At 55.6% G+C, this 27,736-nt stretch overlaps 16 protein-coding genes across 16 annotated transcripts; 5 read left to right on the top strand and 11 right to left on the bottom strand.

The window, feature by feature from the left end:
* The first annotated feature begins 54 nt into the window (after positions 1 to 54).
* On the top strand, positions 55 to 2,420 carry L226DRAFT_141788 (uncharacterized protein). Its single transcript, XM_067672356.1, has 7 exons — positions 55 to 226; positions 283 to 572; positions 640 to 767; positions 822 to 1,600; positions 1,654 to 1,898; positions 1,948 to 2,107; positions 2,165 to 2,420. The coding sequence occupies exons 1-7, from the start codon at positions 143 to 145 to the stop codon at positions 2,387 to 2,389; spliced, it is 1,911 nt and encodes a 636-aa protein (XP_067533514.1). The 5' UTR covers positions 55 to 142; the 3' UTR covers positions 2,390 to 2,420.
* A 51-nt stretch (positions 2,421 to 2,471) lies between these two features.
* On the bottom strand, positions 2,472 to 3,158 carry L226DRAFT_443962 (uncharacterized protein; the record flags this gene model as incomplete). The annotated part of the gene is made up of 1 exon (XM_067674854.1): positions 2,472 to 3,158. A coding segment is annotated over one exon (687 nt), but the record flags the coding sequence as incomplete, so codon positions are not given.
* A 170-nt stretch (positions 3,159 to 3,328) lies between these two features.
* L226DRAFT_141782 (uncharacterized protein) lies at positions 3,329 to 4,697 on the bottom strand. The gene is made up of 5 exons (XM_067672355.1): positions 4,443 to 4,697; positions 4,122 to 4,394; positions 4,027 to 4,065; positions 3,726 to 3,971; positions 3,329 to 3,673 (listed from the first exon to the last, which is right to left on the bottom strand). The coding sequence occupies exons 1-5, from the start codon at positions 4,539 to 4,541 to the stop codon at positions 3,443 to 3,445; spliced, it is 888 nt and encodes a 295-aa protein (XP_067533512.1). The 5' UTR covers positions 4,542 to 4,697; the 3' UTR covers positions 3,329 to 3,442.
* A 981-nt stretch (positions 4,698 to 5,678) lies between these two features.
* On the bottom strand, positions 5,679 to 6,371 carry L226DRAFT_141736 (uncharacterized protein). The gene is made up of 2 exons (XM_067672353.1): positions 6,192 to 6,371; positions 5,679 to 6,100 (listed from the first exon to the last, which is right to left on the bottom strand). Exons 1-2 carry the CDS (start codon positions 6,269 to 6,271, stop codon positions 5,812 to 5,814), a joined length of 369 nt encoding a protein of 122 aa, XP_067533511.1. The 5' UTR covers positions 6,272 to 6,371; the 3' UTR covers positions 5,679 to 5,811.
* Positions 6,372 to 6,537: 166 nt separating this feature from the next.
* Positions 6,538 to 8,007, bottom strand: L226DRAFT_141745 (uncharacterized protein). The gene is made up of 7 exons (XM_067672354.1): positions 7,550 to 8,007; positions 7,455 to 7,489; positions 7,240 to 7,397; positions 7,062 to 7,123; positions 6,899 to 7,002; positions 6,759 to 6,844; positions 6,538 to 6,650 (listed from the first exon to the last, which is right to left on the bottom strand). Exons 1-6 carry the CDS (start codon positions 7,867 to 7,869, stop codon positions 6,789 to 6,791), a joined length of 735 nt encoding a protein of 244 aa, XP_067533510.1. The 5' UTR covers positions 7,870 to 8,007; the 3' UTR covers positions 6,538 to 6,650; positions 6,759 to 6,788.
* Positions 8,008 to 8,906: 899 nt separating this feature from the next.
* Positions 8,907 to 10,488, bottom strand: L226DRAFT_546744 (uncharacterized protein; the record flags this gene model as incomplete). The annotated part of the gene is made up of 3 exons (XM_067682443.1): positions 8,907 to 9,529; positions 9,600 to 10,043; positions 10,101 to 10,488. The coding sequence occupies 3 exons, from the start codon at positions 10,486 to 10,488 to the stop codon at positions 8,907 to 8,909; spliced, it is 1,455 nt and encodes a 484-aa protein (XP_067533509.1).
* A 730-nt stretch (positions 10,489 to 11,218) lies between these two features.
* L226DRAFT_572724 (succinate semialdehyde dehydrogenase) lies at positions 11,219 to 13,305 on the top strand (the record flags this gene model as incomplete). Its single annotated transcript, XM_067684719.1, has 13 exons — positions 11,219 to 11,434; positions 11,484 to 11,542; positions 11,596 to 11,772; positions 11,831 to 12,128; positions 12,177 to 12,249; positions 12,298 to 12,338; positions 12,389 to 12,451; positions 12,502 to 12,601; positions 12,652 to 12,706; positions 12,755 to 12,801; positions 12,855 to 12,871; positions 12,926 to 13,193; positions 13,247 to 13,305. 13 exons carry the CDS (start codon positions 11,219 to 11,221, stop codon positions 13,303 to 13,305), a joined length of 1,473 nt encoding a protein of 490 aa, XP_067533508.1.
* A 255-nt stretch (positions 13,306 to 13,560) lies between these two features.
* Positions 13,561 to 14,788, bottom strand: L226DRAFT_572723 (short-chain dehydrogenases/reductase; the record flags this gene model as incomplete). The annotated part of the gene is made up of 7 exons (XM_067684718.1): positions 13,561 to 13,748; positions 13,817 to 14,087; positions 14,163 to 14,202; positions 14,275 to 14,381; positions 14,463 to 14,597; positions 14,659 to 14,679; positions 14,747 to 14,788. The coding sequence occupies 7 exons, from the start codon at positions 14,786 to 14,788 to the stop codon at positions 13,561 to 13,563; spliced, it is 804 nt and encodes a 267-aa protein (XP_067533507.1).
* A 570-nt stretch (positions 14,789 to 15,358) lies between these two features.
* Positions 15,359 to 16,735, bottom strand: L226DRAFT_572722 (uricase; the record flags this gene model as incomplete). The annotated part of the gene is made up of 8 exons (XM_067684717.1): positions 15,359 to 15,392; positions 15,451 to 15,489; positions 15,552 to 15,682; positions 15,741 to 16,088; positions 16,139 to 16,362; positions 16,416 to 16,433; positions 16,495 to 16,538; positions 16,596 to 16,735. 8 exons carry the CDS (start codon positions 16,733 to 16,735, stop codon positions 15,359 to 15,361), a joined length of 978 nt encoding a protein of 325 aa, XP_067533506.1.
* A 583-nt stretch (positions 16,736 to 17,318) lies between these two features.
* Positions 17,319 to 18,187, top strand: L226DRAFT_536776 (uncharacterized protein). Its single transcript, XM_067681188.1, has 3 exons — positions 17,319 to 17,349; positions 17,397 to 17,493; positions 17,542 to 18,187. The coding sequence occupies exons 2-3, from the start codon at positions 17,420 to 17,422 to the stop codon at positions 18,059 to 18,061; spliced, it is 594 nt and encodes a 197-aa protein (XP_067533505.1). The 5' UTR covers positions 17,319 to 17,349; positions 17,397 to 17,419; the 3' UTR covers positions 18,062 to 18,187.
* Positions 18,188 to 18,192: 5 nt separating this feature from the next.
* L226DRAFT_141527 (uncharacterized protein) lies at positions 18,193 to 18,812 on the bottom strand. Its single transcript, XM_067672349.1, has one exon. The coding sequence runs from the start codon at positions 18,661 to 18,663 to the stop codon at positions 18,238 to 18,240; it is 426 nt and encodes a 141-aa protein (XP_067533504.1). The 5' UTR covers positions 18,664 to 18,812; the 3' UTR covers positions 18,193 to 18,237.
* On the bottom strand, positions 18,625 to 19,144 carry L226DRAFT_536775 (uncharacterized protein). Its single transcript, XM_067681187.1, is given in 4 exon segments — positions 18,625 to 18,645; positions 18,715 to 18,811; positions 18,870 to 19,117; positions 19,128 to 19,144. 2 exon segments carry the CDS (start codon positions 19,068 to 19,070, stop codon positions 18,722 to 18,724), a joined length of 291 nt encoding a protein of 96 aa, XP_067533503.1. The 5' UTR covers positions 19,071 to 19,117; positions 19,128 to 19,144; the 3' UTR covers positions 18,625 to 18,645; positions 18,715 to 18,721.
* A 618-nt stretch (positions 19,145 to 19,762) lies between these two features.
* Positions 19,763 to 20,799, top strand: L226DRAFT_141530 (uncharacterized protein). The gene is made up of 3 exons (XM_067672350.1): positions 19,763 to 20,040; positions 20,115 to 20,434; positions 20,507 to 20,799. Exons 1-3 carry the CDS (start codon positions 19,982 to 19,984, stop codon positions 20,590 to 20,592), a joined length of 465 nt encoding a protein of 154 aa, XP_067533502.1. The 5' UTR covers positions 19,763 to 19,981; the 3' UTR covers positions 20,593 to 20,799.
* A 3,880-nt stretch (positions 20,800 to 24,679) lies between these two features.
* On the bottom strand, positions 24,680 to 25,715 carry L226DRAFT_141555 (uncharacterized protein). The gene has a single exon (XM_067672351.1). It carries the CDS (start codon positions 25,485 to 25,487, stop codon positions 24,915 to 24,917), a length of 573 nt encoding a protein of 190 aa, XP_067533501.1. The 5' UTR covers positions 25,488 to 25,715; the 3' UTR covers positions 24,680 to 24,914.
* Position 25,716: 1 nt separating this feature from the next.
* L226DRAFT_141571 (kinase-like protein) lies at positions 25,717 to 26,677 on the bottom strand. Its single transcript, XM_067672352.1, has 3 exons — positions 26,340 to 26,677; positions 26,045 to 26,276; positions 25,717 to 25,994 (listed from the first exon to the last, which is right to left on the bottom strand). Exons 1-3 carry the CDS (start codon positions 26,631 to 26,633, stop codon positions 25,945 to 25,947), a joined length of 576 nt encoding a protein of 191 aa, XP_067533500.1. The 5' UTR covers positions 26,634 to 26,677; the 3' UTR covers positions 25,717 to 25,944.
* A 210-nt stretch (positions 26,678 to 26,887) lies between these two features.
* L226DRAFT_141491 (uncharacterized protein) lies at positions 26,888 to 27,688 on the top strand. The gene is made up of 3 exons (XM_067672348.1): positions 26,888 to 27,190; positions 27,251 to 27,299; positions 27,362 to 27,688. The coding sequence occupies exons 1-3, from the start codon at positions 26,981 to 26,983 to the stop codon at positions 27,442 to 27,444; spliced, it is 342 nt and encodes a 113-aa protein (XP_067533499.1). The 5' UTR covers positions 26,888 to 26,980; the 3' UTR covers positions 27,445 to 27,688.
* The last annotated feature ends 48 nt before the right edge of the window (positions 27,689 to 27,736 follow it).

The raw sequence follows: 27,736 nt of genomic DNA, 5'->3' as shown, positions 1-27,736 counted from the left end.
ATCATGTAGGTGTGACTGTAATTCTAGGATGCACGCTTTCGAAACTGCACCCCGACCGACTGCACGATGCATGACCGCCGCCGCCACACGTCGTCGCGAGTGGGTACCGCCACGATTCTGCCGGTGAAGGTAGGGAAGAAACATGCTCCGTGCACTGACGATCAACACGTACAGCGGCACCAGGCGCACACGATGCCGGGTGTCGACCGACGTGGCGGGACCGCAGGTGAGCGTGACCACCAACTTCTCTCGTTGCCTTTCTTGACGATGCCACTGCTGCAGCTTGATCGCGACCAGTCTTTACAGGGATGGTTGGCTGGTCATAACGGCTCTCTCGACGTACTCGGCGGCGACGAGCAATGGCCATCACCTGTGGCGCGCATCGCCGCGTTGCTCATTTCGTCTGACTCGCGGGTGACGGACGAACCCCGGGGGCCATGGGCGGAAGACTTCGCGGACATGATATGCTCGTGCACTCGTCCAGTCAGGAGATCTAGGCATCCGGAACGTTTCCCCTGGGAGTCTATGTTCGCGATGGTTATGGAAGAAGTCCTTCCGGAGGTCGTCACATAGTGCGTACTGTGTCCCTTCCACTATGTGCCCGGTGAGATGAGCGACGGACTGATCTTGCTGTCCTAGTTTTCATTGCGAGTATGTCAAGCCCAGACCGGACAACACGTACGAGACACATCATGAACGCCTGGACTGTGGATCGTCATGTAGAGGGACGGCTTCGTTGCTCGTTCTTCTGCCAGCGAATGCTCCAGGTACGCGTTCCCTTGTCTTCATGAATGACTATGTCGCTGAGTGATAACCGGTAGCCCCAACCCACGAAGAGCACGATGCGGTATATGAAGGGGACGAGTGCAAGCAGCCGTCACACAAGGGGAACATTCCACATCAAGAGTGCACCAAAGAATCCGCGGAGGTCCCACCTGCAGCTACCATCTCAGAATTTGAGATCGCGTCGCACCGATCTCTCGACCTAGGGTCATCCCACTCCGGGTCGTCGTCGGATGCGACTCTGTATGAAGTCGAGGAAGTCGCAAGTGGCTCTGAGCTTAGCATAGAAGTCGAGATCGAAGATGTTGATGAAGACCCATATTGGGCGATGAGCGAGCAACTTCCGAACCTCAACGCCGCCAAGCTCGCTGCCCATACGACTGCCGTCCTTGTCCCACTCACAACAACTGGACCGGCGTCCATTGCGACCGAGTACACCGATGCGCATTATAGCCATTCTTCCTGCTCGACCTCAGCTTCCCCTTCGTCGTCTTCAACCACAAGCCAAGTGTCATTCCCGCCCCCGCGTCTATCGCAGGACGGCGGCTTCCCGGGCCGGCTATACGATGCACTGCCTTCCCACATCCTGCAGCAGCACATTTTCCCGTCTCCGTTCTACCCCACGCCGCTGGTTCCCCTCCTCTGCGTAGCAGACGAACGCAACATCGCCCCGCTCATGTGCAGTGCGCTATACCAGCGGCGGGCGCTCTCGCTAGACGCCCCAGTCGTTGGCGTACTGCTACCACGGTCGGGGCTTCCTCAATGTGAAATCCTGTTCGGGTGGATCGAAGACAAGCAGCGGGTTGGGTATGCGTTGGTACGTGTCTCCGCGGAACGTTCATTGCTCCCGAGGATTAATGGCACGCATAGCCTCGGGCCCACATTGTCGCGCGAGACCTGGTCTTTGACTTGCGGAGTCCCCAAGCGATGTCACGCATTATCGCATTCCTTGTCAGACTCGGACCCTGCTTTTCGCAGAGTATCTCAAGAAGACGGATGGGTTTTTCATCGGGCCTTGAACGGTCTCTTGTATGGAGGGCGGATAGTCAGTTCCGGCGAAGGTCCGGGGTTGAAGAGAGAATCAAGCTGTGGGCACACGAGGTGCAGTGTTGCAAGTGAGTGACCTTGCGTTGCGACACATAGATGTCGGCTGACAATTCCAAGTGGATCAGAAGAGGATGATGAGGATGCTTCTTCCACGTTTCCAAGCCGGTCGGAGAGCGACGCTGGTCTCGATGAGCTGCGTCAACTCATGAAGATCCTGCACTTGAGTTCGCCTTGTTCAAATATTGTGAAGGGGATGTCTCAGCAACCGTCACTAACTGTACGTTGCTTCGTCGACGTGCCTTCCTTTGCATTCACTCACACATGAAACCCCCAGGTCCTGAGCAGTTCAAGTAACTCCTTGGAAGAGACAACTGAACCTGAATCGCCGACGATGCAGAACGAGGCCATGAGCGGCGTTGATGACTCTTCCATCTGGCAGCGTGTCTGTGCGTCCGTAGGAGCATGGTGTTCCGGACGTGAAGTGAGCGTTGTAAATGGACGCACCTCAATAGCTTCCACGTCCTCGTCAACATGTGTGAACTCGGGGACTTCTGCATGAGGGGAGAGGAATCATATATACTCCAACCACTCGAGCACGACTATACACCATGTCGCTACCGTCATCGTTCCCGATCTCGATTTGCCCGTCTGCGAATCTCTTCTGCCCTCTCATCCAACAGCAACATAGCATACCCCCTATGCACTCTCCCAAGCCACCCAGGAACCGTCTTCTGCGCCTCGCCCTCTTCCGCCACGACCTCGAAGTCCTGTGCCGCCGCGAAGCCCACCTCCACCATGCCCTCCGCGTCCACCTCTCCCACGGCGTACTCTTGCCGGCCGCCCGTCATGAGGCGCCACGGAGCGCCCCACGCCGCCATGCGCTTGGCAAACGCGACTGCGCCGTCAGGCATCCTCCAAGTGACAAGCAGCGGCTCTCCAGGCGCGGGAGGGCGCCGGACTCGGAACACAACGTTCAGCAGCCTCTGCCCCGCGTAGAAGCCGTGCTCTCCACAATCCCCTGGGGAGCGGGAACGCCCAAGGAACCGAGCCTCAGCCCTTAGGATGGGGCTCTCGAGGAGTGTGCGCGTCCACGCCTCCTCGATACTGGAGCTACGTATACGGGCGTCTGCATCCGAGGAATGTGACTCGGAGTCGAGTCGCAGGCCGGCTGCGGGTACACGGGCGGTGTATACGTCGATGTCCGCGGGGGAGGTCCGGTGGGTCGCTGGGTTCGACGTGGCTCGGAAGGCCTCTGTGGAGAATGTCTCGAGGCGGCGGGGAGGGTATTTGGCTTCGAGGCGGGTGATGGTGTGGTATGCGTAGGCTGCGGCCACGACCATCGTCCCCAGAAATATGCGACCGTAGAGGGGTCTGCCGAAAGGCATTGCTGAATGCTACCAGGGTTGAAATATGTTGCAGAATAGTGCTGGTGTTGACAATGGGTATTTATATTCATGGCGGGTAGTCGGTGGCAGTATACTTGCAGCCGCTCACGGTGACAAGCCGTTCCGCTATCCGCCGAGTGTGGTATTTGTCCTCGTCTGAAACAGGTTTCTGGGTACCGTAGGCACTGACCAGTGACAGAACAGACTCTCGTTGGCTTCAGGCGGGATCAAGGGCAGGAGCGGGTCTTGCCTATCTTGCGCAGGTCGCGCATACGGGATACAAAGTTTGCGCATTGATCCCAGACACGTGCCCCCAATATGACGACGCTGAGCAATTGGCGTGCTCTGCGAGCACTGGGCCGACAATGGCAAACCGTCGTGCATCCGCGCTCATTCCCAATGAGCCAATCTATGTATCGCCGTACAATCCATGGTAGGTGGCGATCACTGTAGGAAAACTAAGCGATTCATGAGTGAAGTCTACCTGTCCATCCGCGGGAAGTAACTCACTTTCACGGTACGATCGAAGAGTTTCCCAGTACAGTAGACGTCCCATGAGTATGGATCGAAGCGTGTCATGCCGAGTGGAGGCTCGTAAAAGCTCTCTGGAAGCTCTATGGCGTGTTGTTGCCCCGGGCCTCTCTCGAGACGTTTGGATAAGTCAAAGTCGATGATGTAGATCTTGCCTGCCTCTACTTCTTTGTGAAAGCCCGCAAGTCTTTCGTCTGCCGTGAGAACCTGACCACCATACATATCCTTGTTCAAGACAAATCAGCAACGCCGTCAGCGACATTAGCTACCGACTGCTCACCATATGAGCAATATTCAGATCATGCAAGAACTCGACGCCCTGTCCACGAGCGGTGTGAGATCCTGACCGCCGGAAAGCTTACCCAACTCACTCACTTCGAGGACTTGGCGGAAGAAATCTAACATTGGTAGGAGTTCCCAGTCCCAACACTCGGCCTGATCCAAGACCTTGATGAGGCATGGCATGATAAGGAACGGTTTCTCCGTTCCGGAGCAGATGACGTCGCAAGGCAAGGTGTGGTTGGGAGATGCAGGATTGAGGCGGTGAAGTTGCTCGTAGATCTCCACTTCCTCACACTGGGGAGGAACGAGTTTGACCGCGTAATTTGGGGTCGATGAGTCGTCATGGTCCGTCCGCCATGCACAATACTAGTGCAACGTTCGTCAGCATGTTCCACACGAAGGGGGTGCACTTACTGGTTTGAGCGCTAATACGAGTTCGATGCCTCTACCTCTGAGTTCAGGATGCCCGTTCAGCCACTCAGGAGGTGAAAGAATAGTTTCGCAGTGCCCCATCTTGCACACTCAACCGCTGAGACACGTCAGCAAACCGGTAAGATATGGTACGACGAAGAGCAGGAGGTGCCGAGTAGGCGCTGATTCCAGATCCCATAGGTGCCGAACACGACAGGCACTATGGCAAGCAGAGGAACAAGCCACACGGTTGATGCGGAGAAAATGAGTTGTTGTGAGAGGGAGGAGCGGGTAATACGTGCGATGGTAGGTTTCGGGGCTATGATCGTCATGTTAGCATGAGTCTATACGGAGGTACGGCACATCGCGCAAACAACCTTGCGTTTGGCCGGAGGAATGGACGGAAGAAAGTGGGTAGCAGCGATAATCGAGATACTTACCGAGCCCTCTCCCTCTCGGGCCTCAGTTTCCCTCTACGCCTCTCCGAGTGCAATCTTGATCAGCCTCGTCCAATGGCTACTCCTTAGCGTGTCCAGTCATCCTCGTCCGAGATCGGCAGGACGTGTGCGTTCGCGAGAACACCTGGCGAGGGTGTGAGTGCGAGCCTGAGGCACGCCGGACAGGCGGAGATGCGGCGACGAAGCAGCGCGAGGAGGTGGTGAGGGAGGTTCATGCTGGGCGGGACCTCGGGCGGGGTATGCACGCCGTGGAGGATGTCCGGAGGTGGGCTGCTCAATGCGCTCAGGATGGTCGCGCGCGGCTGCGTCCGGTGCCACCGATGGCGAAGGGGTAGCCTGGGCGACGGCGGTGAAGAGTTGCAGGACAACGGCGTGCTGCGAAGCTTGAGCTGGGAGGCGTGGACGTTCCGGGAGCCGGGTCAATCGCAGGCTCTCGCCGACAGTGTGCGCGCGCGAGCGGGGCGGAGCAGTGATGGGCTCCCGGGGCTGCTCGGCAAGAAAACAGAGCTCTGGGACAGCGGCGGGAGGATGAACACGCCAGAGGGCGGTCTGTACGGCCTGCAGGTTGGGGTTGGTGCGGTGCGGCGGATCCTTGCGCGGGGAACAATGAAGACTCACGCGATTATGTGTATGTTCCTCTCCGCTTCGCGACAGTCTAGCGCAAAAAATGGAGCAAAGGCTGGGCCGCGGTGTTGGTTTTGTCGTGGAGGGAGTCCAAGGCGCGGAGACTTCGCGGGAAGCCTCGAGGCACGCTGTGCACCTAAGTACTACTTACATAGATCGCGGTAGAGAGCCTGCGACCCCATCAGGCTGGCTCGAATGATACACAAGTATACAGAATGTTCCAAAATCCTGACGAGTGTCTAAGAAGGATTACGACGGATACAACATGAGTGCATGAAGTCCAGCAACCTCTAAGCGCTAACCTCCACCACTATCGCATTCGTCTCCGGCGGATCCTGGCCTACTTTGTCGCCGCCATGTTCGAGATCCTCCGATACGTCCTCGGCGGCGAGTCGTGCGTCCTCGAGCGAAGTGTCGCCAGGGGGAGGAAGCGACTCGCCCAGCGAACCGATCACCCTACTATTGGCGAAGTGGAGGGAGCCCTGGCCAATAGATACACTGGACAGTTGCGGATTAGCCCGGTATCGATTGACTTTTTGCAGGTCGAGGAGGAACCGCGATACGAGGATTGAGGTAATACTATGGAATCATAGACCAGTTTGAGCATGCCGGAATGGCATTAGTAAGAGTTTCTGGACACAGCGGGGTGGAAAGGCAGAAGTTGACGTACGGTTCTGTGAAGATCGTTACTAAGCTGACGTCTGCAAGGGCCTCAACGGCGATCTGAGGCAAAGATACAGGAGATAGCATTCAAGTTTGCCAGAGAAGATACTACAATTACGAACACTTACCGAGAGCATCGTGAATAGCAGGTGGAGAACATTCAGCAGCGCAAGGATACTTGGCAAAGGTCAATACGGAACCGATTTCTGAAAGAGGTGAGCTAGAGTCTCACATGAAGTATGTTGTTCCTGGTAGTAGTGTATCGCGGTTAACGGTTAGCTCTATATACACCTAGTACAGACTCGGAACGGCCTACCATCTTTAAAAAGTGTTCCTGAATATGTATGTTTGCTTTGCGCTCCGGCGGCAACCCGCGCCAATCGAGTGGTACGGTATGTTCCATGCCAAGTTACACCGAGAACGATGAGGTCTGCAACAATGAGGCAAGTCCTAGAAATGATAACGACTAGGGAGTATGTCAGGACATATCAGATATGGTATCAACAGGTTACGAACAGCTGCGGAGTGTGGTAAGTATGGCATCAAAGAAGTCCTCAAGGTATGTTGTACTCACTCTCTGCTGAGTTGCAAGGGTGTAAAGTCCTCACCGGAGCATCCAATTGTCGGTATTACAGCGGAGCTCGCCCAGCGATAAACGGCCTACCTGAAGGTGAGAATTGAAGTGCGTATGTGAATAAATCCAACGCAACTCACGAAGTTGATCCCTATAGGCACGGAAGACAATAGGAGGACGAGCATCCCGATGGGCCATCTGCCAAGGTGCGGACACAGCGCCGATGCGCGTAAGGCGGAAAATGCTGCGGCGGTATCGTGTGAGGACCAATAGACCAGCACATGAATCGTGGGACGAACTGACCTGCCCATGGAAAGTAAGGCAGCAGGCCAATCGTCTGATAGGTGAAAGCGAAGAATGAACAGCTGTATCAAACGCAAATTCAGTTGCGCATCCAATGGACACTTGATGAAATGCAACACCTCTGCACAGTCATCCATGAGAACGTTGAGCACAATAAATTATTTATGTGATGACGAACCTTCTCAGATGTGGGGCTTGGGAAAACCAATAGTATCTGGTTCAGCAGCGACAGGTATCTGTTGCTCAGAAAGAGGACCGATGCCCCGGTGAGTCTTTCCTTCCAGAAGAGGTCGATTTCCTGCGCAAGGTGCACGAAGTATTCGAAAAATAACAAGGCTGCGCAAGAGCAGACTTGTGAGTGGTTCTCGTGCTGATTGACAATGTCAAACTCACTAGCCGCCGCGCATTCACAATAATTGTTGATCAAGCTGAAGGATGCGTGCCAATTGAGTGATAATCGCGGAGTAGACGTCGGGAAAACAACATACAAGCCCTGGACAAAGGCCGCAGAGGACATCTTCTGGGGCCCAGTTCGAGTCTGAAGAGGCAGAAGCTCATGCAGTTCACCTTTATATCTCCGAGGCTGGAGCTGGAACCGCACGAGGAGCGCGCAAGGAACAGAGCCAGGGTCTTCTTTCTGAACGTGGTTCGATCCATTCGTCGAGATACAACCTGCGTCAGTTGAGAGGCCCCGTACGTAGAGCGGCGTGGAGATACGCCCTGGATAGAAGGAGATGTAAGACAAGACGACCACGATGATGGTGGTACTGAAGCCTAAGATTGTACACCACGTGGTCGAAACTGCCATGACGCCGCTCGTAAGATCAGGATCTCGCTTCGCCACCGAATGTGACCCGATGCCAGCCTGGAAGTTGGGACACGCCCTCCCATGCCACGCTGAAACAAAGACTCGCAAACCAATCTACTCGTGAGCTCGCGCCTCGTATCTTAAGCCGCTGTTGGGCTCGCTCCGAAACGTACAACGCGTGAAGGAACATGCTCCGCACGTTGCAACCAAAGTTGAACCTGTGATCGCATCTCCATCTCGATCCATCGTCCTCGAATCCATCGTCGTCCTCACCTAATGCGCCCGCGCAGCCTCATTGCTCAACAGCGCGGGAGCAGGTACGAACAGAACATCTTCCTTTGCCCCGTATCTCGTCGCGAGGTAACCATCCCATATAGAACACTGTCAAGGCTCTCACCGGGGTCGCCGAGACCGGACTTCGCCTACTCGATCTCACCGACACTATTCTCGAGTTGGATGAGCCGGGCCTCGACCATAAGCTCGTGGAAGCAAGCACGTCGACGTTGTCACGCCCACAATATCGCATATCGTTGCGAGACATCCAGGAAGACAGCTGCTGTCATGAGAGTCGCGCGGTCTTGCCCTCCTCTACAAGTAGCGATGGCATGTCCGACGACCCCCGGGACAGGAATGAAGGCGATCCTGAATGATTCGAGCTGAACTTCATCTGACATGCGCACAAGGGGGTGCGGGAGTGTGCGTAGGCGCGAGAATACGCGGAAGAAGTTCGCGAACACATGCTTGAGTGGAATCTCGAGTTTGATCCCTCTGCTTTTGATCTCGGGATGTTCACAGAGTCAGTCCGGAGGTAAGAATTCGCCTAGGTCACCTTCGGACATTTTTAACTCTCATATCACGAAGACGCGGCGGCGCAGCAGCGGCTCCATTGTAGGCACGGACTGGACGATGTCGAACAGTGACATTGGCCAACCTACACTGGCCAAGATCACAGTCACAATCATCATCATCTGCTCCTCCCGCCACCGGACATGAGTAGAGTACAGCATATAAAACGATAAATTATCTCGCACCGGCAATCAGCCTGCATTGCACCACACGTTCCCATACACATCCTGCGCGACTCCGGTCGTGCCCCCACCCACCTCCCCATCGTCCCCGCTGTCCACGAACCCAACTCCGTAGCTGCTAGCGGCCGTGAAGTGCGGCAGCGGGCACTTGAACCCCAGGAATGCCGGACACGCCCGGTCCGCGGCGTTACACGTCTCCAGGCACGGCAGCAGCGTCTCGTACTCGGACGAGAACGCAGGCAGGACCGGGTTCCGCGGCGTCGCGCCCGCCTTCACGTTCTGCAGCGCCGGCAGTGGCACTTGTGCCTGCGAGTCCGTGCTGGTCGTAGTGTTCGACGACGAGGCGGGTGTCTCGCCGCACCGCGGGAAGGTAACCGCGCAGAGCCAGGTGCGGTACGCCTGCTGGCAGTCGGCACACGACACGAGCGGACTGTAGTGGTCGCGCCCGCAGGCGAGCGTGGTGAGCGTTGTGGTGAAGTTGGCCATGATGGAAATGATGGTGTCGCCGATGTCGGAGGGGATCGTGGAGGCGGTGTGGGCAGTGGCTGGTGGGCGCGGCGGGGCCAGGGGTACCGCGTAGGATACGGAGGGGCAGAATGGGAGGTTGTGGATTAGTGGACAGTTGAACGAAGCTGTCGAAAGCAGACATCAGCAAAGACCGTGGTTACTCGAAGGATGAAACCCCCGAAGTCGCTCGCGCACCTGACTTGGTCACGAAGTTGACCGGCTTGGAAGCAGCTAGCATGCCGTTCTGAAGGGTGTAGGCGGTGTAGTTAGTCCGCGGGGTCAGGCCGCCGATGAACCATTGCCACCGCCATCCGTCCGGATCCTTCAACCACAGGCCTTGGCTCTGGTTGGCGGAGAGGAAGTCGATGCCGGTTCTGCCCCGCTGTTCTGCGATGGCGCGTATGGCGCACGTCGTGCGCGGAAGGGACTGGAGCACAGCCGAGGACGTGTTCGCAAATACCAATGAGTAGTTGGCCGGGCTTGACGGCGGCTCGGGGAGGGAGAGGTTCGCAGAGGGGAGAGTGTAGTTGGGGTAGCTCGGCTCGTTGATAGGGGCCGGGGAGAACGCGGGAGAGAATATGAGGGCTTGATTTGAGGTTGTATCACCGACATATGGATAGTCTGCTTCGGACGTTGCATCTTTGAATGAAGGGGTCAGCTGGAACTCGTAGATGCAGCGATAGATTTACGACGTACTGGTTGCCGACACGACAACCTCGAAGGGCGTCGTTGTGCTACCTTTCTGGACAGCGAGGATCCCTCCACTGGGGAGCATCCCCGCCCAGCTCCCGAATCCTTCTGATCCCACTATAACCTCGAATACGCTCACGTCGTCAACATCCCCGGGCCCCGGCTGCGTGAATGTCGTGTCGTTCGTTACGAAGAAGCGTGGTGGACTGTCCGAGTTTGCACAGAGCGCAACAGATACATAGAGTTGATTGCTTTCTGAGGGTAGTCTGAAAGATGGAGGGCTTGGGAGGTCGGATGAGTCGAGGTCGACGACGGTATCCAGGGAAAGTTGCTGCTGTGCTTGCGCGAAGAGGAAAGACGGAACAGCTGCAAGGAGAGATAGCGGAAGAAGCATGTTCAGAGCATTGGCGTTACAACAAGATACAACTTGGGAGAAGTTGTGGAGGAGCCTGGTAGACAGAGACAGACGAGGACGGAGGGCTATACGAACATTCGGAGCGCCCATTGAGCGGAACAACTGCCATCGGGCGCTCCGAGGGTTTCACTCAGCCTCTACTATGTACTGTTCTGCGTCGTTCATTCTTTTGCGGTACACTGCGGGCAGATTCATCCTCTAACAGTAGTTATTATATCCATGTTCTGGATGGTATCCTAACGCGATCGGATCATCACCATCCATAGAAACTCATCAGAAGACTTATCAGCGAGTGCACAGGTAAAAAGTCGTACCGTAGAGCAACAAGGCGCAAAACAAGCATTGCTATCTAAGCGTGACCCGCAATTTCGTTATCTTTCTGCAGAGGATTTTCGCGAAAGACCGGTGCCAATCTATGTACGCTTTCACGAAAACACATGAACAAACCGCGGCCATCAGTGTGCTCAAGTATCAGGATTGACTCGTCCACGTTGTGAGCAGACTTTAGACCGTTTACTGCTGAGAATCGGAGATGGTGGTTCAAACTTTCAAGCTTTCAAGGTCAAGCAGATTCCTATCGTAGACTCAGATCTGAGATGAACCCGATTGGATCATCAGTGACTTCATGAGATTAGTGTACATAAGTTCCCCCGACCCCCTCTCTTGGGACTTGTCTTCGTTCCACGACCATCTACGACAAATCGACACAATGTCTCTCAATCCTGCGGGTACCACCCAGCACTACGCCTACGGCGATGCCACGTCCCAGACCACACTCATCCCGCACAATCAGCAACCCCTTGTGATCCGCGCATATCCCTCCGAGACTCAGCTCGGACATAGCATCCAGTATGCGGCGGCAGCTCAGGAGAAGTGGGCGCGCGTACCGCTTAAACAGCGTATTGAGATTGGACGAAGATTCATGGTGCGCAGACTCAGGATTCACCGGGGACGCGGGCTCAGCAGAGAGACAGGAGGAGTTCGGGAAGATGCGCGATGAGATCCCGCTTGAACTGACACTCCAAATGGGCCGGTGTGTATCTTGCACTAGTGATCACATTGCGTGAATGCTGAAGGCACCGACAGCCCCGTAACACAGGGTGCAGGGGAGGTCCGAGGAACCCTTGATCGTGCAGACTACATGTTGTCCATCGCAGAGAAGGCCCTTGCGGACGTCACGCTCGAGGACACAGACAAGCCTGGCTTCCGTCGGTTCATCAAGCGCACGCCTCTTGGCGTGATTCTCGTAATTGCGCCCTGGAAGTACGTCTCACAACTCCATCTCCCGTACGTGCCTATCACTGACTGTGCTGCGCCCCAGTTACCCGTACCTTGTCATGGTCAACTCTGTCCTTCCTGCACTCATCGCCGGCAACGCCGTCATCCTCAAACCGTCTCCGCAAACGCCTCTGGCCGCAGAACGCTTCGCCCTCGCCTTCCACAACGCCGGCGTTCCCAAGGACGCTCTGCAAGTCATCCATCTTAGCCCCGAGCTCACCACGAAAGCTGTGCAGAACCCTCTCATCGACTTTGTCGCCTTCACCGGCAGCGTCGCTGGTGGTCGTGCTGTGGACATTGCGGCTGCAGAGGCCCCAAAATTCAAGGGTGTGGGCCTTGAGGTCAGCACGTGCTCTCTGTTGGTGACTGCGAGCTAACTTTGTGTGCAGCTCGGAGGAAAGGACCCGGCATACGTCCGCGCAGATGCCGACCTGGACTACACCGTGGCTGAGCTCGTCGATGGTAAGCACCAGTTCGTCGTTCTTTTCGCCCTGCTCACCCCCGCCGTAGGTGCCATGTTTAACTCGGGTCAAAGCTGCTGTGCTGTTGAGGTGCGCATTGTCCTCGCGTTTGGCACGTCATTCCACTGATTTGCGCACAGCGTATCTACGTCCACGAGTCCGTTTACGACGAGTTCGTGCAGAAATTCGTCGAGCTCACGAAGGTCCGTACCCTGTGATGTACGGGAAAGCAATGCCGCTGACGATCGTGCAGAAATACAAGTTGGGCGACCCGACGGAGAAGGAGAACAACCTCGGGCCGGTCTGTAGCATCGCGAGCGCCGAGCGCATACGGAAGCAAGTCGCTGCTGCTGGTGCGTACTCGGCATGTTGGATGGCGTATAGATTTCTGACTTGCCATCAGTTGCTGCCGGAGCGAAGGCGTTGATTCCGGAGGACCTTTTCCCAGCTGCTCAAGCGTGCGTCGTTGTGATATTTCTACGCGATCTTGACTGATTACTTTTCAGTGGTACCGCGTTCGTCGCTCCGCAGGTGCTGGTCGACGTGAACCACAGTAAGTCGCTGTTATCTGTCGCAATGCTTCGTGTCTGACGTCGACGTGCTCAGCGATGGATATCATGATGGTGAGGGCCCTAGCCTGCACCAGATTTTGGATCCACTGACCTTTGCACGTACAGGAAGAGACGTTCGGCCCGGTGATCGGCATCCAGAAGGTCATCTCCGACGACCAAGCGATTGCGCTCATGAACGACTCGCCGTACGGCCTGACGGCGTCGGTGTGGACGAACGCCGCGGCGAACCCCGAGTCCGAGAAGGCGTTCTTCAACATTATGGACGAGCTGCACACCGGCACGGTGTTCCTGAACCGGTGCGACTACCTCGATCCTGCGCTTGCGTGGACGGGCGTGAAGAACAGCGGGCGTGGCGTCAGCCTCAGCAAGTTCGGTGCGTCGCGCTGCTATGCCATGCGGAGTCGGTAGCTGATAACTGTGCGATAGGCTATGACCAACTGACACGGGCAAAGTCGGTACATATGAAGATCAAGACGTCACAGTAAGGATGGAATGGGTGGGAATACTAACGGTGTATCATAGGAGCGATATACTGTGTACCGGATAGACTACGCTCGAAACCGAATACGTGCAGTGGACTCGTTGGACTCCTAGGCGTACAATGTCGACCACAGCTCAACGGCCCATGTCGGACTCCATTAATGGTGCATTCTCAAGTGTCACAAACACATTGGCAATGATACAGAGGTCAGTGAGGTTGACCGTTGTCGCACCAGTTGCGGCGACGGCGATGGCTGGCTCTACAGCCACTTCTGGTTGCCAAAGTGCGAGACGAATGCGCCCGTATCCTTTGGGCCGGCCTTCGCGATGACGTCGCGCATGAGCGTCACCGACGTTTCAGGGGTGAGCGGGACGCCGTCCCAGTCAGGAGCGTACTTCTGGAACTGCTTCACCATCGCCTTGAACCCCTCGATCTCCTCCGGAGTTGCTGCACAACGTATTCCCCAGCGCCTGAGTGAGTGGTCCTCCTCGTATCGACGTGCTCAAGGTACTCACGCGGCTTCTCGGCAGTGTTCACCACCCCAGGACTAATGGCGAGGAAGGTGAAGCCCTCGTCCCTGAGGCTCACGGCGTACTGCGCGACGAGCATGTTCACGGCCGCCTTGGAGACCGGGTACTGCGGGTTTATGTTAAAGTCGGAGCCGAGGATGACGTCCGTCGCGGCGAGCCCGGTCGAGAGCGTGATGACCTTCTTGACGGCGCTCTTGCGGAGGAGAGGCAGGAAGGCGTTGATCGTGTGCGCGACGCCGACGACGTTCGTGCGGAACTACATGGTAGAAGTTAGAACGAGGTATCGGTGAGCGTTCGACTCCAGATGGGTTGAATTGTGACTTGGACTTACTGCGGCGATCAGATCGTCCTCGAGCGACTTTGCGTCGGGGCTACCATGGACGGGGACCAAATGGTGTCAGCGTTGGAGAGCGCCGCCAGCGCGGTGTGTGTGCAGTGCTCACAACTGGGTGATGTTGAGGCTCGCGTGTTCCACAGCGGTGTATGCCCCGTTGTTGATCAGGTAGTCAAGAGAGCCGCCTGTGACCTTCGCGACTTCAGTGGCGGCAGCCTAGGGCATCATGCACCATGTACCGTGACCATGAATCGTGAGCGGTCGGATCACGACGCGGGACTCTGATGATGCCCTCACCTCTAGGGAACGGACGTCGTCGAGGTCGGCCTTGATGACGTGAATGTTGGATGAGCCCTTCTGGAGGTCGAGGAGCTTGGTCGCTCTCTGTGGGTTGCGGCACAGGCCGAAGACGATGTTGTTCTGGTCTTGACTCTGTAAACGACATCGTGAAGTCCCTCACTCCCGGCATCGTCTAAGTTCATATTCGACATACCAGCTGGCGGACGAACTCAAGCTGTGATACAAGGGGAGGCGAAGTGAGTACCACCAATAATATGAGCAGAAGCGAACCAAAGACGCACTCCGATTCCGCGAGACGCCCCAGTGATGACATAGGAAGGCATTTGGTATGGCGAAGAGTGTGACGCGCTGTGGAGGCTGCCCGGGGAGAGATGTTGTGCTGCAGTGGATTGTCGTTCGCTCGCCATGCTCCTCAGCATTTTATACTCCCGCCCCTTCGCCAGGAATGCGTACGCAGTCCAGCATCGCTCCAGCCAACATACACACCTTCCAAATACAGAATCTCCGGGCCATCGCGTTTTGTCAGCATGACAAAAGTCGATCACAGCATTAGGACTCCGCTGAGTGGGTCTTCCTACTCGAGCATGCTAGCCATGCTGCGATTGTACATAGAAACGAGGTGAGCACCTTGCAGTGTAGATGTACTCTGGGAAGTGTTACTACGCAATCGCCAATGTACTGCTTTGCGTCGATCATCCCGAGATTTTCGGATTCGAGCAGGTCGTCCCTCCGGCCTCGACTCTTGAGAAGTACAATTGCAAATGAGATGGCGTTCGAGATCAGATTGCGTATTGGTACATGTGTGATGCAGTCTTTCGTTCCGTTGAGGTGGTGTAATCCAGCCTCGGCCTCGGCATCGGCCACCATCCCCTGGTACCCCAATAAGCATGCGTCTACTTGCGGGAGATCGTGGCAGTGATGAGGCCACTGTACGACAGTGGTCAGCAAGTGGAGCAGAAGAACCATGTCACTTTCGAAAACGCACCTGGGCGCAGCAAGAGGGACAAACACCTCTGCCTTGGGCCTGAACACATGGAGCAATCATTAGTTAAGCCGGGACGAGACATATGGAGGAGCGAGACATACGGAGAGGTGTTGTCGATCCCGATGTACTTCATGTCCACCGGGACATAGTGTTTGTTCGGCAGCTTGTAGGTCACGTCCGTGATCTGCGCGTTTTCTGCAATGATACGCTGACCCATCTTGTACAGCGTTGCCTGCGAAAGAGACCGTCAATATTCCCTGGTCAGCCTAAGAGCATGCGGTGGTACGGACCTGCACGCTTGCACTCTCATCGAGGGCGAAGACCTCGAGGGTGATCTCGCGAGTCGCCGCGGCGAGCGCATCGCCATCCCACGGCGTGCCCTTAGCTGCGTCCCCGGTGAGCGGAGCGTCGAACACCTTGCCTTCCCCATCTGCAGGCTTGGGGATGCTGATCGGCTTGTAGGTGTAGGTGAGGTCCACCGAGGTCGAGAAGATGCGATCGTTGACCTCGACGAGCGTCGTGTACTCGTCGCGCACGAAGTCCTCGAACGCGGACCCGGTCGACTTGAGTACGAGCAGATCCTTCAGACCCGAGGTTACACGAGCGATGATCTTGTCTTTGCCAGCCGATGCATCGATCTAGGAGCGATCAGTGAGCAACGCAATCGGTCAGTCAAGAAATGCCGTACTTCGGCCTCGACGGTGCGCTTCTCATCCCCGTCGCGGTAGAAAGAGTGAGAGTGCGGCTTGGGCGTCTGGCCTGCGCCTTGGGAGATCGGGACACGCTGCCACCGGAGCTGCTCGATCGTAATGAAGGCTTTGCTGAGATGCGCGTACTTGGACACAAGGTGCGTGCCCAAGTGCAGGGCGAAGCGTTCGGGGACCAGAATGTGAGGCGATGTCTTTGCGAGATCTGGGGAGATCAATGTGAGCAGAATGCACAGATGCGTGTGCAAGGTCATTCACAGTATGTGATGTTCTTGACTGCAATGAGTTTCGAATTAGCGATCTGGGTAAGCGACGGAGATCGAAGTGGAGCACGTACTGGAGTCCGTGGCGACAACGACAGAGTTGTCCGCCTTGGTGTAGCTGATCGGGACTTTGAGTACCTTTCCGCATGAAATCAGCAACAGGTAAACGACTGACCTAGTCTCGATGTCGCCTTCTACCAGGGCAGTGACGTTGTACTCGACGATGTTGTGCCATGCACCGTCTCGCACGACGCGCAGGACACGGACCTTGTCCTTGCCGTAGCGAGCGTGAGAGAGGTATGATACTTCAGTCATGATCTTAGGTGCGGGCTCTCTGCAGACTGCAAGTCGACTCTTCACTCGGGAGGCGGCCGGGTTTGAGGATGGGTAGGTAGAGGTCCAAGCAGGAGACGATATATAGCAGAGCGAGATGAGCGAGGCCCCCTGACGGGACCCGTCTGGATCTACCTTATCTTATCTCCGTGTGGCTTCTTCACCGCTTGAGCTTTATGCGGACGGCGCGCAGTGCGCCTGAAACCCTCGAACGGCCTGCGTTGCGGAATGCCGTCTGAGAGCGGATAGGCAGAACGTAGAGTACATTTGCGAGGACAGAAATCGATCGAGTCACGGTAGATAATGGCGAGGAACTTGGGCGGTAAACAAGTCTGCACCGCGGGCGCTTCCTACGAAAGTATTCTGCTTCTAACCATCTCAACGATGTAGAAATCACGCTGTCTAACCACTGCGACAACATTGTCGAAGCTGTGCTCCAGAGTGGAACCTGCCCGACCAACCAGAACCATAAAGCCCGGTTCAAGTCAGATGTTCGCACGACTTATTCTGACTAATCACGAGTAGAGTGACCACCGAGACGTGAATATATTCCCAGTTGCGTTCATCCGTCATCGACGCTGGAAGGCTACACGGATGTAAGCAGACCGTGTACCATCTGAAGACAGCAAAGTCATCCTAGTAGTCTAGACACACTGCTGCAACATTATGAGCGGCGAGAAATTCACAATCACCGCGCCGCCTTCCACGGACATCTGGCGCAAACCCCCTAGCACGGACAGGTCTGGATATCCATCGCTAGCCCTACTCAATCTCACCACACTTATTAGTTTCAACGCACCTACCCATGCTCTACTGCCGAACGCGATCCCTCTGCGATCGTTCCTCCGCGCCCGCCTCACGTTCAGCGCTTCCTGGACGACGCGCTACGACCAAGGCGGATTGCTTCTGCACCTCAAGCACCCTGAGCAGCCGACCGACCGCTGGCTCAAGACCGGCGTCGAGTTCTACCAGGGCCGCGTCTTCCTCAGCACAGTCGCGACCCAGACGTACTCGGACTGGAGCATCGCTCCGCCCGCAGACGTGAATAACCCCAAGGTGACGATCGAGGTCAGGCGGGAGGGTGACGAGCTGGGAACCAGTCTGTGGGTGTATGAGGTCGTACAAGGCCCCGGGGGAGAGGTGGAGAGACGGCCGCTGAGGGAGGTGACGTGGTTCTTCGGGGACGAGGAAGGGTGGGAGGTCGAGGTGAGTGCGATGGCGGCGAGGCCGGCGAAGAAGGAAAGTGTGGTAGGAGGGAGCGAGGGATTGGTCGTGAAATTTGAAGGAGTTGAGGTAGATGTTGTCTAGGCGGACTTCTTTGACTTCTAGTTCATATTGCTCGATAACAGTGGCAACTTGAAGGCGCGAATGGCTATAACGCGGACAATCAACCTTCCCAGGAAACGCACATGGGTAATGCTAGTATCATCGGGAATAACTCTGTTCGGTCTCGTCGGAAGGAGCGAGCGGTTGAGTGACACCTACTACATATTGCACAGTGAGCTCACTCCACGGAGCTCAACTATCTGCTGACATGAACGGTAATTCCGCTTGTATACGATGCCCGGACGAGGCCCTGCTTCGCAAGGGCGGTCAAGTCTAAGGTTGGCGGTTGCTTTCTGGGGACCGAGTGTCAGCGGCAAATACAACAGGTGCGTATCAAGGAACACTTTTTGGGAGTGTGGGTCGGCTGGTGATCGTGGTCCCAGACTTCGTCTTTCCACGGTGCGTGGACACTGGAGGGTGCCGTCCTTCGCGCCTTTCTTGAACGTCTCAAAATCGTCGGAGGCCTTCTGACCGAGCCAGGAAGAGAATAGCTGGTCTTGCCATGTGTGCGCAGCGGACAGGAAGAACGGCGACGTGAAGATGGTCGGGTCTAAGGTGGCTGGCGTCTGCCAGTCGGCGTCCATTCAATCGACTGACTGCTGCTGCGACGGGAAGTCTGGGTGCGAAGGACATACCGAAGGCCTATATGAATGCGGTGGGCGGAAGCATAGAGCAAAGTCTCAGCTGGGACTGTTTCGAGAGTTCCAGGAAGTGGTTGTAATTGAGAACGTTCTGCGCCGTTTGTTCAGTTCGCGGTCACTGCCATGAATATGTCATGCCATTTGCTCACCGATATGTCAATTTTGGCCAGATGGCTCTTTGTGTGCGTCAAGTAAAGTTCTTCTGCTGGACTCTTTGCGCTAGTTCTCGCTTTCCTCTTGTCCTGAGACACGGGGTCCACGTCTGCTGGCTTTCTAGCTGGTGTTTTGGCCGGCGTCCGCGCAATGCGGCGGGGACGAGTCGAGCCGCTTGCTTCTGAATTGTCTGCCATCAACCTGTCGAATTAGATAGTAGTCAAGTGCTTTATCAGAGCTCGACTACCCTCCCGGGTCGAGTACGGATGGTGGTTGAAGGTAAGCTGGTAGATGAGATTATGTAGATGCGTCCATAGGAGGCTTGAGCGCTTTTCCCCTTGTCTTCATCCCGCACCCTGCGGGGATCATCTGTACTTTGTCTGTCGACTTTGTCACTGCTCTGTCCGTCTTCTTTCCAACAGCGTGTATTTGAAGCTCTATGTCTGCCCTTTTCCCGCCTTCCCGCCGCCAAGAGCTGCACCAGGCGACTTCGTCGGTTCAAACTGGCCAGTAAGTGGGGACTCGGATTGTCCACGTGGAGGCAAGCAGTTGCACACGTATCGCCTCAAGTTGTGGTGATATGGAAAACGTAGTGCATTGTAGACCGTCGTCGACGGTATCATTTGTATGTATATTCCTCTACTAGACCCGCTTGACGCCTAACTCGATGGTATCCTCTATTGCCCTCGAACGTACGACTCGCGGACGAACGCAGAGTCACGAAGGTCTACGAGACCGAACCCTACGACTACCCCACGCATCTGCAAGAATCGATCACTGAGCTTGGCACGACCATCGGGCACGGCATCGCCAACTTCGCCGCCGCTAACCTCAAGGGCACGAACCTCCCCACGCCCGCGCCCGCGCCCGCGCCCGTCGAGGCCGCCACCCCCCAGCACAAGACACTCCCCCCCCGCTATCGGGCGCGCCGCGACGAACGCCGCCTCCGCCGTACTCTCGACCGCTGCCGGCAACGAGGACAAGCTCGGCAAGGGCCCCACATACTCGGGAGAAGATTGCGGACGCGCGTGTCGAGCAGGACGCTGCTATAAGGGTTCGCTTCCTTCTCCCGTGGCAGACGACGCTCTCGACGAGCATTGCTGTCGCCATGAAGGCGCGTCAGGCCGTACGCGTCAGCAGGCTGGAGCTCGATGCGGCGAAGCAGACGTGAGTGCTGGCTGCGCGGCCGTGACGGTCTTCTGTGCGCGGACGCGGACGTTGATGCCTCTCTCGTTGCGCAGGCTCAAGAACGCGGGCCCGGCAAAGCAGGAGGCTGCGCGCCTGGAAGTTGAGAACGCGGAGGACGACCTTGTGCAGAAGATCGAGGTCGCATGTCCGTGGTTCAATGTGATCTACTTACGCGCTATCTCAGCCCGAACTGTTGAAGGACCTGAACGAGCTCGCGAAGGCTCAGGCGTGTCCTGGCGGTCAGCCTCCCTGTGTGTGGATACTGAGACCAGTTCCTTCTACAGCTTATGTTCTACGCCACCGCCGCAGAGGCGCTCTCGTCCGTGCAAGGGGAACTGGAGGAGCTCAGCGTCGCCGCCGAGGGCGATTACCGGTGCGTCCCTCCTTCCTCCCTTTTCCCGCACGTTTAGCTTCTGGTCGCTGACGTTGTGTCTCGCTCATTTAGGAAGTCGCGCAAGCACTAAGCTCATGCATGATATATCCTCTCCCTCAACTCTCCCCCAACTACCCGCTCACATGCTGATGGACTGACTATCCGGAGTTCCTTTTGTCTCCGCTCCCTCCTACGTATGCTTGTCTCCGACTCCGAGTCTGTGAACTCTGTCCCCCTCTCTTGCTGTATCACCGTCCCCGCTCATGTCCTGTGTCTGCACTCGTGAAACTTCGATATGTCCCTTCGGAGGCGGAATGTATGTGTTGTAGAGCCAAGTACGTCTTGATGATTCAACGTTTGAGGGGAAGGCCTGCGCAAGCTCGAAACTATGCATCTTCCATTATACTGTGCGTCGGTCCTCTTGCTTGCGTTCTACGAATATCAATCCACTCAACGTTCAGGATCTGGAGGAGATGAACTCTGCCACGACTCAATCAAGCGCTGACCGCCGGCACACGTAAGAACGCCGACAACTCGTTACTCGAACGACTGTCCCATCAACCATCATCGGAATCAATTCTGCGGCATCGGTAACGATTCATTGCAGCTTGCTCCTGCATCGTGACATGGCCTCCAATCTTCTGCTGAACGACGGAGTGCAACGTTGGCTTGAGCTGCACAACGTCTCTCTCGATCCTGTTTTCCCCGACTCTGGCGGCTCCTACCTATGGCCACAACAAGTCTCGGATGCAGCGGACCTCCTCAAGCATTCGGCTGAACATGCCGTCGGAACCATCAAAGGACTAGTCTCTACTCTAGAAAACCCAGAGGATGAACTTTTGGATGATCCAGCCCCCTCTGTGTTGTCTGCTTGCGCAGCTTTCCCCGAGCTGAGCAAGTCCGAGTCGCGCCTCCCGTTACGAGAGCGAGAGATTCTCCTGTGGACCATAGTCAAAGGAGTCGTCCCTGGCACTAGAATTTTGTATGACGCCTTCCTGTCACACGGATGACCGTACCGCTCATCGTTGTTCCAGTTACCAAGCAAGCTTCGCCCTGCCGCGTTGTGATACGGGTGACGAAGAAGTAGACCAACGAGGGGTGCCTCTTTATGGCAGTTCCACCCTGCTATGTATGAAGGAATATGGTGCGTTTCATCCAATGAAACTTGGTATCGGGGTCGTTCAGCTCATGCATACCTCAGGTCCGTCGGAGAGCGTGGATTGTGATGATGACTCCGTCGACTTCATCTGGCGTGGCGGCTATGACGATTTGTCTGACCTGGAGTCCGGAAGCTCAAACAGCGGCAATTGTTGGCGTTGGCGTCTGCCACCAGACCCCGGTGACGAAACGGATGACAGCGAGGACGAAGACGACGACGATGAGGTCGAAGAGGACGAGGTCGAGGTCGAAGAGGACGACAGCGAGGACGAAGAAGATGACAGCGAGGACGAAGAGGACCGTCACCTGCCAGACGATGTCCTTGGACAAGGCGGCTCAATCAGCGGACAACATCTTACTCCTTCCACCTTCCACCCGAGCCCTTTGGTACCTGTTCTCTGCGTGGCGGATGAGGTCAATATCGTACCTCTACTCTCCAGCGCTTTGCTGCAGCGGCGCGAGCTCGAGATCATGGAACCCGTCGTGGGCATCCTACTACCTACAAGCGGCTCTAAGTGCCAGGTCCTATTTGGTTGGATGGAGGAGAATACAGATGACATGCATGCCTTGGTAAGACGTATCGCATCCCATGGTATATGCTGTAATAACGCTGACCCTTAACACAGCCTCGAATTCACATCGTCTACTCGGACGGCTCGAACCCTTCCGTACCCGGTGGAGGAATCTTCGATCTTCAGCACCGGTCAGATTTGATAAACCTCGTCACCTACATTGCGGACCTTTGCAATCAACAATCGTTCAACGTTCGGTCGCCACTACCGCTATTGCCGAATGCAAACTCTTTCACCGTTCCATGGAGGGCCGATGAACACCTCGGGAACAGCAAAGATCATGATTACTCGACGCAGCGTATCTGGATTTGGCTGCATTCTATTCCCGACCCAAGGTATGTCTGCGTCTCTGTGTGCTGTTCTCGACCTCTGTGATTCTGTCATGGTACGGCGTCGACTCCAAACATGTCAGTCTCACCCGAGGCCACAAGATTCCCCTTTGCGCATCGTAGGATGTTCGATGCTGATCCTTAATTTCCAGGGCAACTACATCCAGCGAGGAAGCTCTCGCTCCAGGACTTGCACCACAGTCCGCTGGTTCCGAACAAGTTGTGCAAAAGGACCTCGACCCTCAAAATTCGGGATCAAAGAAGGCCAAGTCGTACGTCACCTGACCATATCTACGTATATCGGTGACATGCATTAACTGTAATTGTACTTTCGATAGGAAGACAAGTTCGAAGTATGTCACAACGTGGTACTTCATTGGGACACCTAAATTGATGTATCGGACAGATTTGCTGCTAAGTCGTATAAGTCCGGCAAGCTTAACAACATTCACATCAGGCTCAAGATACAAGAGGAAACGAGTGCTGGTCAGAAGGACGCTTCAATTGCTGACTGGCTGTGGGATCACCGTGCGTTCGTGATCGGATATGACGATCCCCGGGAATGTGTGGAAACCATCTACTCGAATGCGGACTTCAAGGCCTATTTAGAACATACAAAAGGGCTCGCAAGGCTAGTTCGTATGCCTTGTGACGCAGGCATAGATCTGGTGAGCAAGTGCACGTTGTATCTTGAAACCTCTTGTTAGACTCACCACTTCAATTTGTCAAGATGATGACTAAGCTTGCGCACAATCTACTCCTGATGGTGCAGAATCTCAAACTGGAGTCCAAGGAGGAGGAAGAGCATAAGGAGAACACCGCCAATCCTCTTTCCGACCAATTGAACAAGCTCATAGACGCGGTGGACAAGAAGCTGCAAGAAGCGCTGGGCATGTCGCAGACAAACCAGGGCTTGATCTCCGAGTCTCTGATGTTGGCAAATCCCCACGTGGCATACACCTTGAACAACTGTCACAAGAGCGTTCTCGCGATGTACAACAAGCAGAATGTCAGCGAAGCTGAATGGCGCCTCCCCTGGGACACGATCCACAACTTGATTTGGTTGCAGACTTGGCGACTGGGACGTCACTGTACTCAGGCCGCTAGGGCCGAGCAGCCCAACTACTTCGTCTTGTAAGTACATTTGACGTTCTCTCCAATTACTGCTGTACACTCAACTGGTTGCGGTCAGTCCCGAGGCAACACTCAGGTACATGCGGTGCGAGGAGTTGGATTATGCTAGTATGAGAGTCAAGGCCATGCTTCCCGCACTCGAATCTGAGTCAGCCTCGCCGGTGGCTGCGATCCCGAAACCCCGATCACATCAGGAGAATCGTCTTGCCCCCAGACCGGAAGAGACTCAGAACTACCTTCATGCCAGGCGCCGCAAGCCACAATTCGAACGCATAGCAAAGATCCTCGCCCTGCACAAGTTTGAGGTCAAGGTTCGGCGGTTCGGCGCGACCGAACGAGCTATGTCTGAGTTTGAGGAGGCTGCAGAGTTGTCCCTTGAAGCAGTGATGGCGGTCAAACAACTTTGTGAACAAGCTATCGCCTCCGAGAGGCCCCTCGGTACTCAGATCAAGGAACCCGCTCTTCTCTCTCAGGTTGAGAACCTGAAAATTCGCATCGGTCTCTACCCAAAGAGAGGCAAATGCGACGCCATATTCGCTATCTCCATTCCAGATTTTTGCAAAAAAGTCGCTAGCGTGTGTGGCCCGTCAGGCATTGAGGCCGCTCAAAAATTCCTGGCGGCATTTTCCTCCTTCCGTCCTCCCCTCAACGCCGTGGTGACCGAGGAGAGCGGCTCACTATCTCATCTCGAGACCAAACTCACTCCACTGTTCCCGGGTACCACCACTACTATCGACTTCAACAACCATCTAGCTGATCCCAAGCTATCGGAGGCGCTCTTCCTCCCTTACTACCTGGTGGACTACAAGTTGAACGGCGGCCAGGGAAAGGTGGCGGAAGCCGAGAACCAGCGACGGATGAACAGCGCCAGTGTGGCACATTTCCTGCGCATCATCGGCATCACGGATTTCCCAGTGTATGGACTGACACATGCTGGGCCGTTTCATACGCTCTCGATGACATGGTACAGCTCTACCGACGATGTGAGTTCTCGAGAACGTCAATGGCATCTTACCTCTGCTGACGTCCATTATATCAGATCATATATATCTGCGACCGTAACGCCCCTGGGTTTGATCTGCGAAAGAGTTGTGACATGCTCCGTTACATGTCTTTTCTTATACGTCTAGAAGACCATGCTTTGGAGCTGCAGCGTCGCTACAATAAGGTTCAGGCTGCGTTTCTGGAGAAGATTCGCAAGGAGGTTGTCAACAAGAACGACGGAGCGGACTCCGAGTCAAGTCTGTTGTGGACGGCATCTGATCAAGCGGACAAATTCAAGATATACTATCCTGAGAAGGGCGCGAAGGGTGCCGATGGTGTGGAGGAATCGAAGGCCCAGGCTAGTGCGTCGGCAGCGGGGACTGACTTTTCCTGACGGAGTTGTACATACGATACGAATCTATTGGCGACAGTCTCCTTGCGGGTGTGGGTGCAGTTTACATGAAGTATATCATAACGTATCTTGGTTGGTTCGGATGGAATTGATGTGTGTAATGTATATTTGTTTTCCCTGTAATACGAGCAACATATGCTATCAGACCGCTCACATCGACCGAGATAGAAAAGCGTTGCTACCCGCTCCCGCCCGCGTCTCTCCTGCGGCAGCTGGATATCGACCTGGTCCCGCATTTCTTCGCGCCAGCGCCGCAACGTGAATGCCTTCCACACATGCACTGTGATAGAGCTCTTGAGCTCATTTGACGGCGCTCCTTGTGGGGTGAGGGCGTGCGGGCACGCCGCGACGTCCTGCTCGTACTTGCGCGAGCCCATAGATATCCCGATAGTACTCACCATGACACCCTCGCTCCGTAGACTTTCGATAAGCGCAGAACCTTCCGAGACCCGCAATCCATTCATTGTCGGAGAGCTCCGCTGGATCGACTCTTACGAGTCCGTCCGCTACGCGATTCTGTAGACTGTCGCACATCTGGACCAAGGACGAACAGACATTCCAGCAGGCGCAAGCTCTGCAGCACTCTGGCGGCCTCTCGGGGGCGTCAGACAAGATCTAGAAGTTCTGCGAGTTTGCGCGTAGTCGCGGATCCGAGCGGGTCTGGGTCGATACCTGGTGCTATAGCAGGTCTGTCGGTGCGTCGGGGACCAGCGCGCGGAAGCGCTCTTTCCAGTGCGAGTAGTCAGGTGTGTCCGTATGTATATGCAAGGCTCCGCGTGTAGTCGACGAACTCGCCAAACACAGAGACGCCGGCGTCGCCCGTGACTTGCGCACCGGTCCACTGCTTCTTCATGGAGACGACGCGACGGTGAGGCACCTAGGGTCCAGAGCGAGAGTACTAAGGCAGACGGCCAGCAAGGATCAAGAGAAGGCTGTATGATAGAGACTCCAGGTCGTCTCGACGGGAGGCCCTACCAACGTATTAGTCTCGCTATGCTTGTGCATCAGGCAAGTAACTCACAGTGATGTAGGTGTTCGTTCACGCTGGCGTATGCCGGTGTCCCGATAGTACGTGGCGTGCCCTTGTCTGGAAGGTGCTTGAGTGTGACTGGGTCCCTATAGAGACGACAGAGACCGAAGTCGATGAGACGCACACGTCCCGGGTTGCGCTCCGCTGCGCCTAACATGAGGTTTCCGGGTTTGATATCGCAGTGAACGATACCGTGGGAGTGCACAAACTCCAGCGCATCGATCTGGATTACATCAGAAACTCGACTGGGATGTCTGATGAGTGCAGCGGTGCGGAGAAGACGTACTAGCTGGAGCGAGAGGGCCACGGCATTCCGTAGCGTGATAGCACTTCGTATCTTGTCCAGGCCCACACCGAGAAGCTCCATTGCGAGGTATTCGTGAAATTGAGACCTCCCCCAGGCGTGCACGAGCGGGATGCTCTCGTGGCCTGGACCAGCGACAAGCCTTACTACGGTTGTGCCCCTCGGAGAAACGACGGCACACTCACCTTGCAGTAGAACGAGGGCACAGGCCTTGTGAAGCAGCCTCGGATGCTTGACATGATCTGGGCTCTTCGTTGACTCCCATGCAGTACACATATCCTATGGAATAATGATTAACCGCAGTGCCGCTGTGAGAGACTTGAAGACCAATGATCAAAAGACCCAGCTTCAGATCGCCAGGGAGAAGGTGGAGCCGCATTATGCAGAGAGTTGTGAGACTGAGCCGCAGTTCGAGGGGGTTTCAGGTAGAAAGCCATACTTAAAATCAACGGCAGTCTCCGGTGATCTCAGATCTGGAGATTCACGCGGGGTAAGGCTAGTATAGCGTCCGGGTACTTCTCCCTCCTTCTCCTCCTCCATCCTACCTCTGCACGTCTCGACTGACTTTCAAACGCAAGAGGAACCCGTTTTTATCAACGTCTGACACGTCAGTCGCAAGACCCATGCCTCGTCGCTGTCGCGTTCACTTCGTTTCGCTTCACTCCTCCCTGGTCAATCTCCCCATCTCTCTCTATTATGGCCCGCTTGTCGAACGAGGCGTCGTACATGTATCTCGTGAAGACCGTGACCGGGCAGATTCAGGGCACGCAATCCGAGGCCGCGCGAGCAACTATGCTAGCAAAGGGGGGCGCTCACCGTCATCTAGACTTAGCGTGAGTATCATCTTCGTTGCGAGCATCCGAAGACAGCAATGGTACTTACCGAACATCGAGGAGGTGCGACGCAGAGCCAAGGAGGACTCAGAGATCGAGGGCACGCCTGGTACGGTTCCAAGTTACAAGTTGCAACCCTGATGATGATTATCAGAGGAGGAGGCTACATAGTGTTCGTTCAACGGCAGCCTCTGCAGCTGGTCGTGAACATCCCTCGGTCAAGTTCTCGCATGCATATGCGCGGACAGATGTGAGGCACTGGATGTCCTTCGGATCAGGTATGATCGAATCGAGCGAAGCTGGCAAAGAGTTTCATGTAGGAGAGACGGCGGGGTTGAAAGGCTGGCTGGCGTGCGGTGTGAGGTGCGTTAAGATGCGAGCATGTGCGCGTGCGCTAGATGTATCGTAGTATCGTAGTATAGTGCAAGTGTGGGGTCTAATGTACACAGACCGCCCGATCTCCTTCCGAGTCGGTTATCCTGGTCCTAATATGTATGTTGTATGTGGTTTGGTTGATAACGAGGCAACGAGAGTGAGACGCGAGAT

The sequence above is a fragment of the Lentinus tigrinus genome (genome assembly GCF_003813185.1).
Source record: "Lentinus tigrinus ALCF2SS1-7 unplaced genomic scaffold L226scaffold_20, whole genome shotgun sequence".
NCBI lineage: Eukaryota > Fungi > Basidiomycota > Agaricomycetes > Polyporales > Polyporaceae > Lentinus > Lentinus tigrinus.
This window is presented reverse-complemented; position numbering and strand designations above follow the sequence as displayed.

Bases quoted from the DNA above. Each gene is read 5' to 3' on its own strand.
- L226DRAFT_141788 (XM_067672356.1), top strand. From the start codon at position 143: ATGCTCCGTGCACTGACGATCAACACGTACAGCGGCACCAGGCGCACA. The intron at 768-821 runs GTACGCGTTCCC...GATAACCGGTAG, and splicing joins TCTGCCAGCGAATGCTCCAG to CCCCAACCCACGAAGAGCAC. The intron at 1,899-1,947 runs GTGAGTGACCTT...GACAATTCCAAG, and splicing joins CACGAGGTGCAGTGTTGCAA to TGGATCAGAAGAGGATGATG.
- L226DRAFT_141782 (XM_067672355.1), bottom strand. From the start codon at position 4,541: ATGGGGCACTGCGAAACTATTCTTTCACCTCCTGAGTGGCTGAACGGG. The intron at 4,395-4,442 runs GTAAGTGCACCC...ACGTTGCACTAG, and splicing joins TCGTATTAGCGCTCAAACCA to TATTGTGCATGGCGGACGGA. The intron at 4,066-4,121 runs GTGAGTGAGTTG...GCTCGTGGACAG, and splicing joins TCTTCCGCCAAGTCCTCGAA to GGCGTCGAGTTCTTGCATGA.
- L226DRAFT_141736 (XM_067672353.1), bottom strand. From the start codon at position 6,271: ATGCTATCTCCTGTATCTTTGCCTCAGATCGCCGTTGAGGCCCTTGCA. The intron at 6,101-6,191 runs GTACGTCAACTT...ATGATTCCATAG, and splicing joins GTAACGATCTTCACAGAACC to TATTACCTCAATCCTCGTAT.
- L226DRAFT_141745 (XM_067672354.1), bottom strand. From the start codon at position 7,869: ATGGCAGTTTCGACCACGTGGTGTACAATCTTAGGCTTCAGTACCACC. The intron at 7,490-7,549 runs GTATGTTGTTTT...CGCATCCTTCAG, and splicing joins GCGGCCTTTGTCCAGGGCTT to CTTGATCAACAATTATTGTG. The intron at 7,003-7,061 runs GTCAGTTCGTCC...ATACCGCCGCAG, and splicing joins GCCTTACTTTCCATGGGCAG to CATTTTCCGCCTTACGCGCA.
- L226DRAFT_536776 (XM_067681188.1), top strand. From the start codon at position 17,420: ATGAGCGGCGAGAAATTCACAATCACCGCGCCGCCTTCCACGGACATC. The intron at 17,494-17,541 runs GTCTGGATATCC...CACACTTATTAG, and splicing joins AAACCCCCTAGCACGGACAG to TTTCAACGCACCTACCCATG.
- L226DRAFT_141527 (XM_067672349.1), bottom strand. From the start codon at position 18,663: ATGGACGCCGACTGGCAGACGCCAGCCACCTTAGACCCGACCATCTTC.
- L226DRAFT_536775 (XM_067681187.1), bottom strand. From the start codon at position 19,070: ATGGCAGACAATTCAGAAGCAAGCGGCTCGACTCGTCCCCGCCGCATT. The intron at 18,812-18,869 runs GTGAGCAAATGG...CAAACGGCGCAG, and splicing joins TGGCCAAAATTGACATATCG to AACGTTCTCAATTACAACCA.
- L226DRAFT_141530 (XM_067672350.1), top strand. From the start codon at position 19,982: ATGAAGGCGCGTCAGGCCGTACGCGTCAGCAGGCTGGAGCTCGATGCG. The intron at 20,041-20,114 runs GTGAGTGCTGGC...CTCGTTGCGCAG, and splicing joins CTCGATGCGGCGAAGCAGAC to GCTCAAGAACGCGGGCCCGG. The intron at 20,435-20,506 runs GTGCGTCCCTCC...TCGCTCATTTAG, and splicing joins GCCGCCGAGGGCGATTACCG to GAAGTCGCGCAAGCACTAAG.
- L226DRAFT_141555 (XM_067672351.1), bottom strand. From the start codon at position 25,487: ATGAATGGATTGCGGGTCTCGGAAGGTTCTGCGCTTATCGAAAGTCTA.
- L226DRAFT_141571 (XM_067672352.1), bottom strand. From the start codon at position 26,633: ATGTGTACTGCATGGGAGTCAACGAAGAGCCCAGATCATGTCAAGCAT. The intron at 26,277-26,339 runs GTACGTCTTCTC...GATGTAATCCAG, and splicing joins TGGCCCTCTCGCTCCAGCTA to ATCGATGCGCTGGAGTTTGT. The intron at 25,995-26,044 runs GTGAGTTACTTG...ATACGTTGGTAG, and splicing joins GAACGAACACCTACATCACT to GGCCTCCCGTCGAGACGACC.
- L226DRAFT_141491 (XM_067672348.1), top strand. From the start codon at position 26,981: ATGCCTCGTCGCTGTCGCGTTCACTTCGTTTCGCTTCACTCCTCCCTG. The intron at 27,191-27,250 runs GTGAGTATCATC...CCGAACATCGAG, and splicing joins CACCGTCATCTAGACTTAGC to GAGGTGCGACGCAGAGCCAA. The intron at 27,300-27,361 runs GTACGGTTCCAA...GAGGCTACATAG, and splicing joins AGAGATCGAGGGCACGCCTG to TGTTCGTTCAACGGCAGCCT.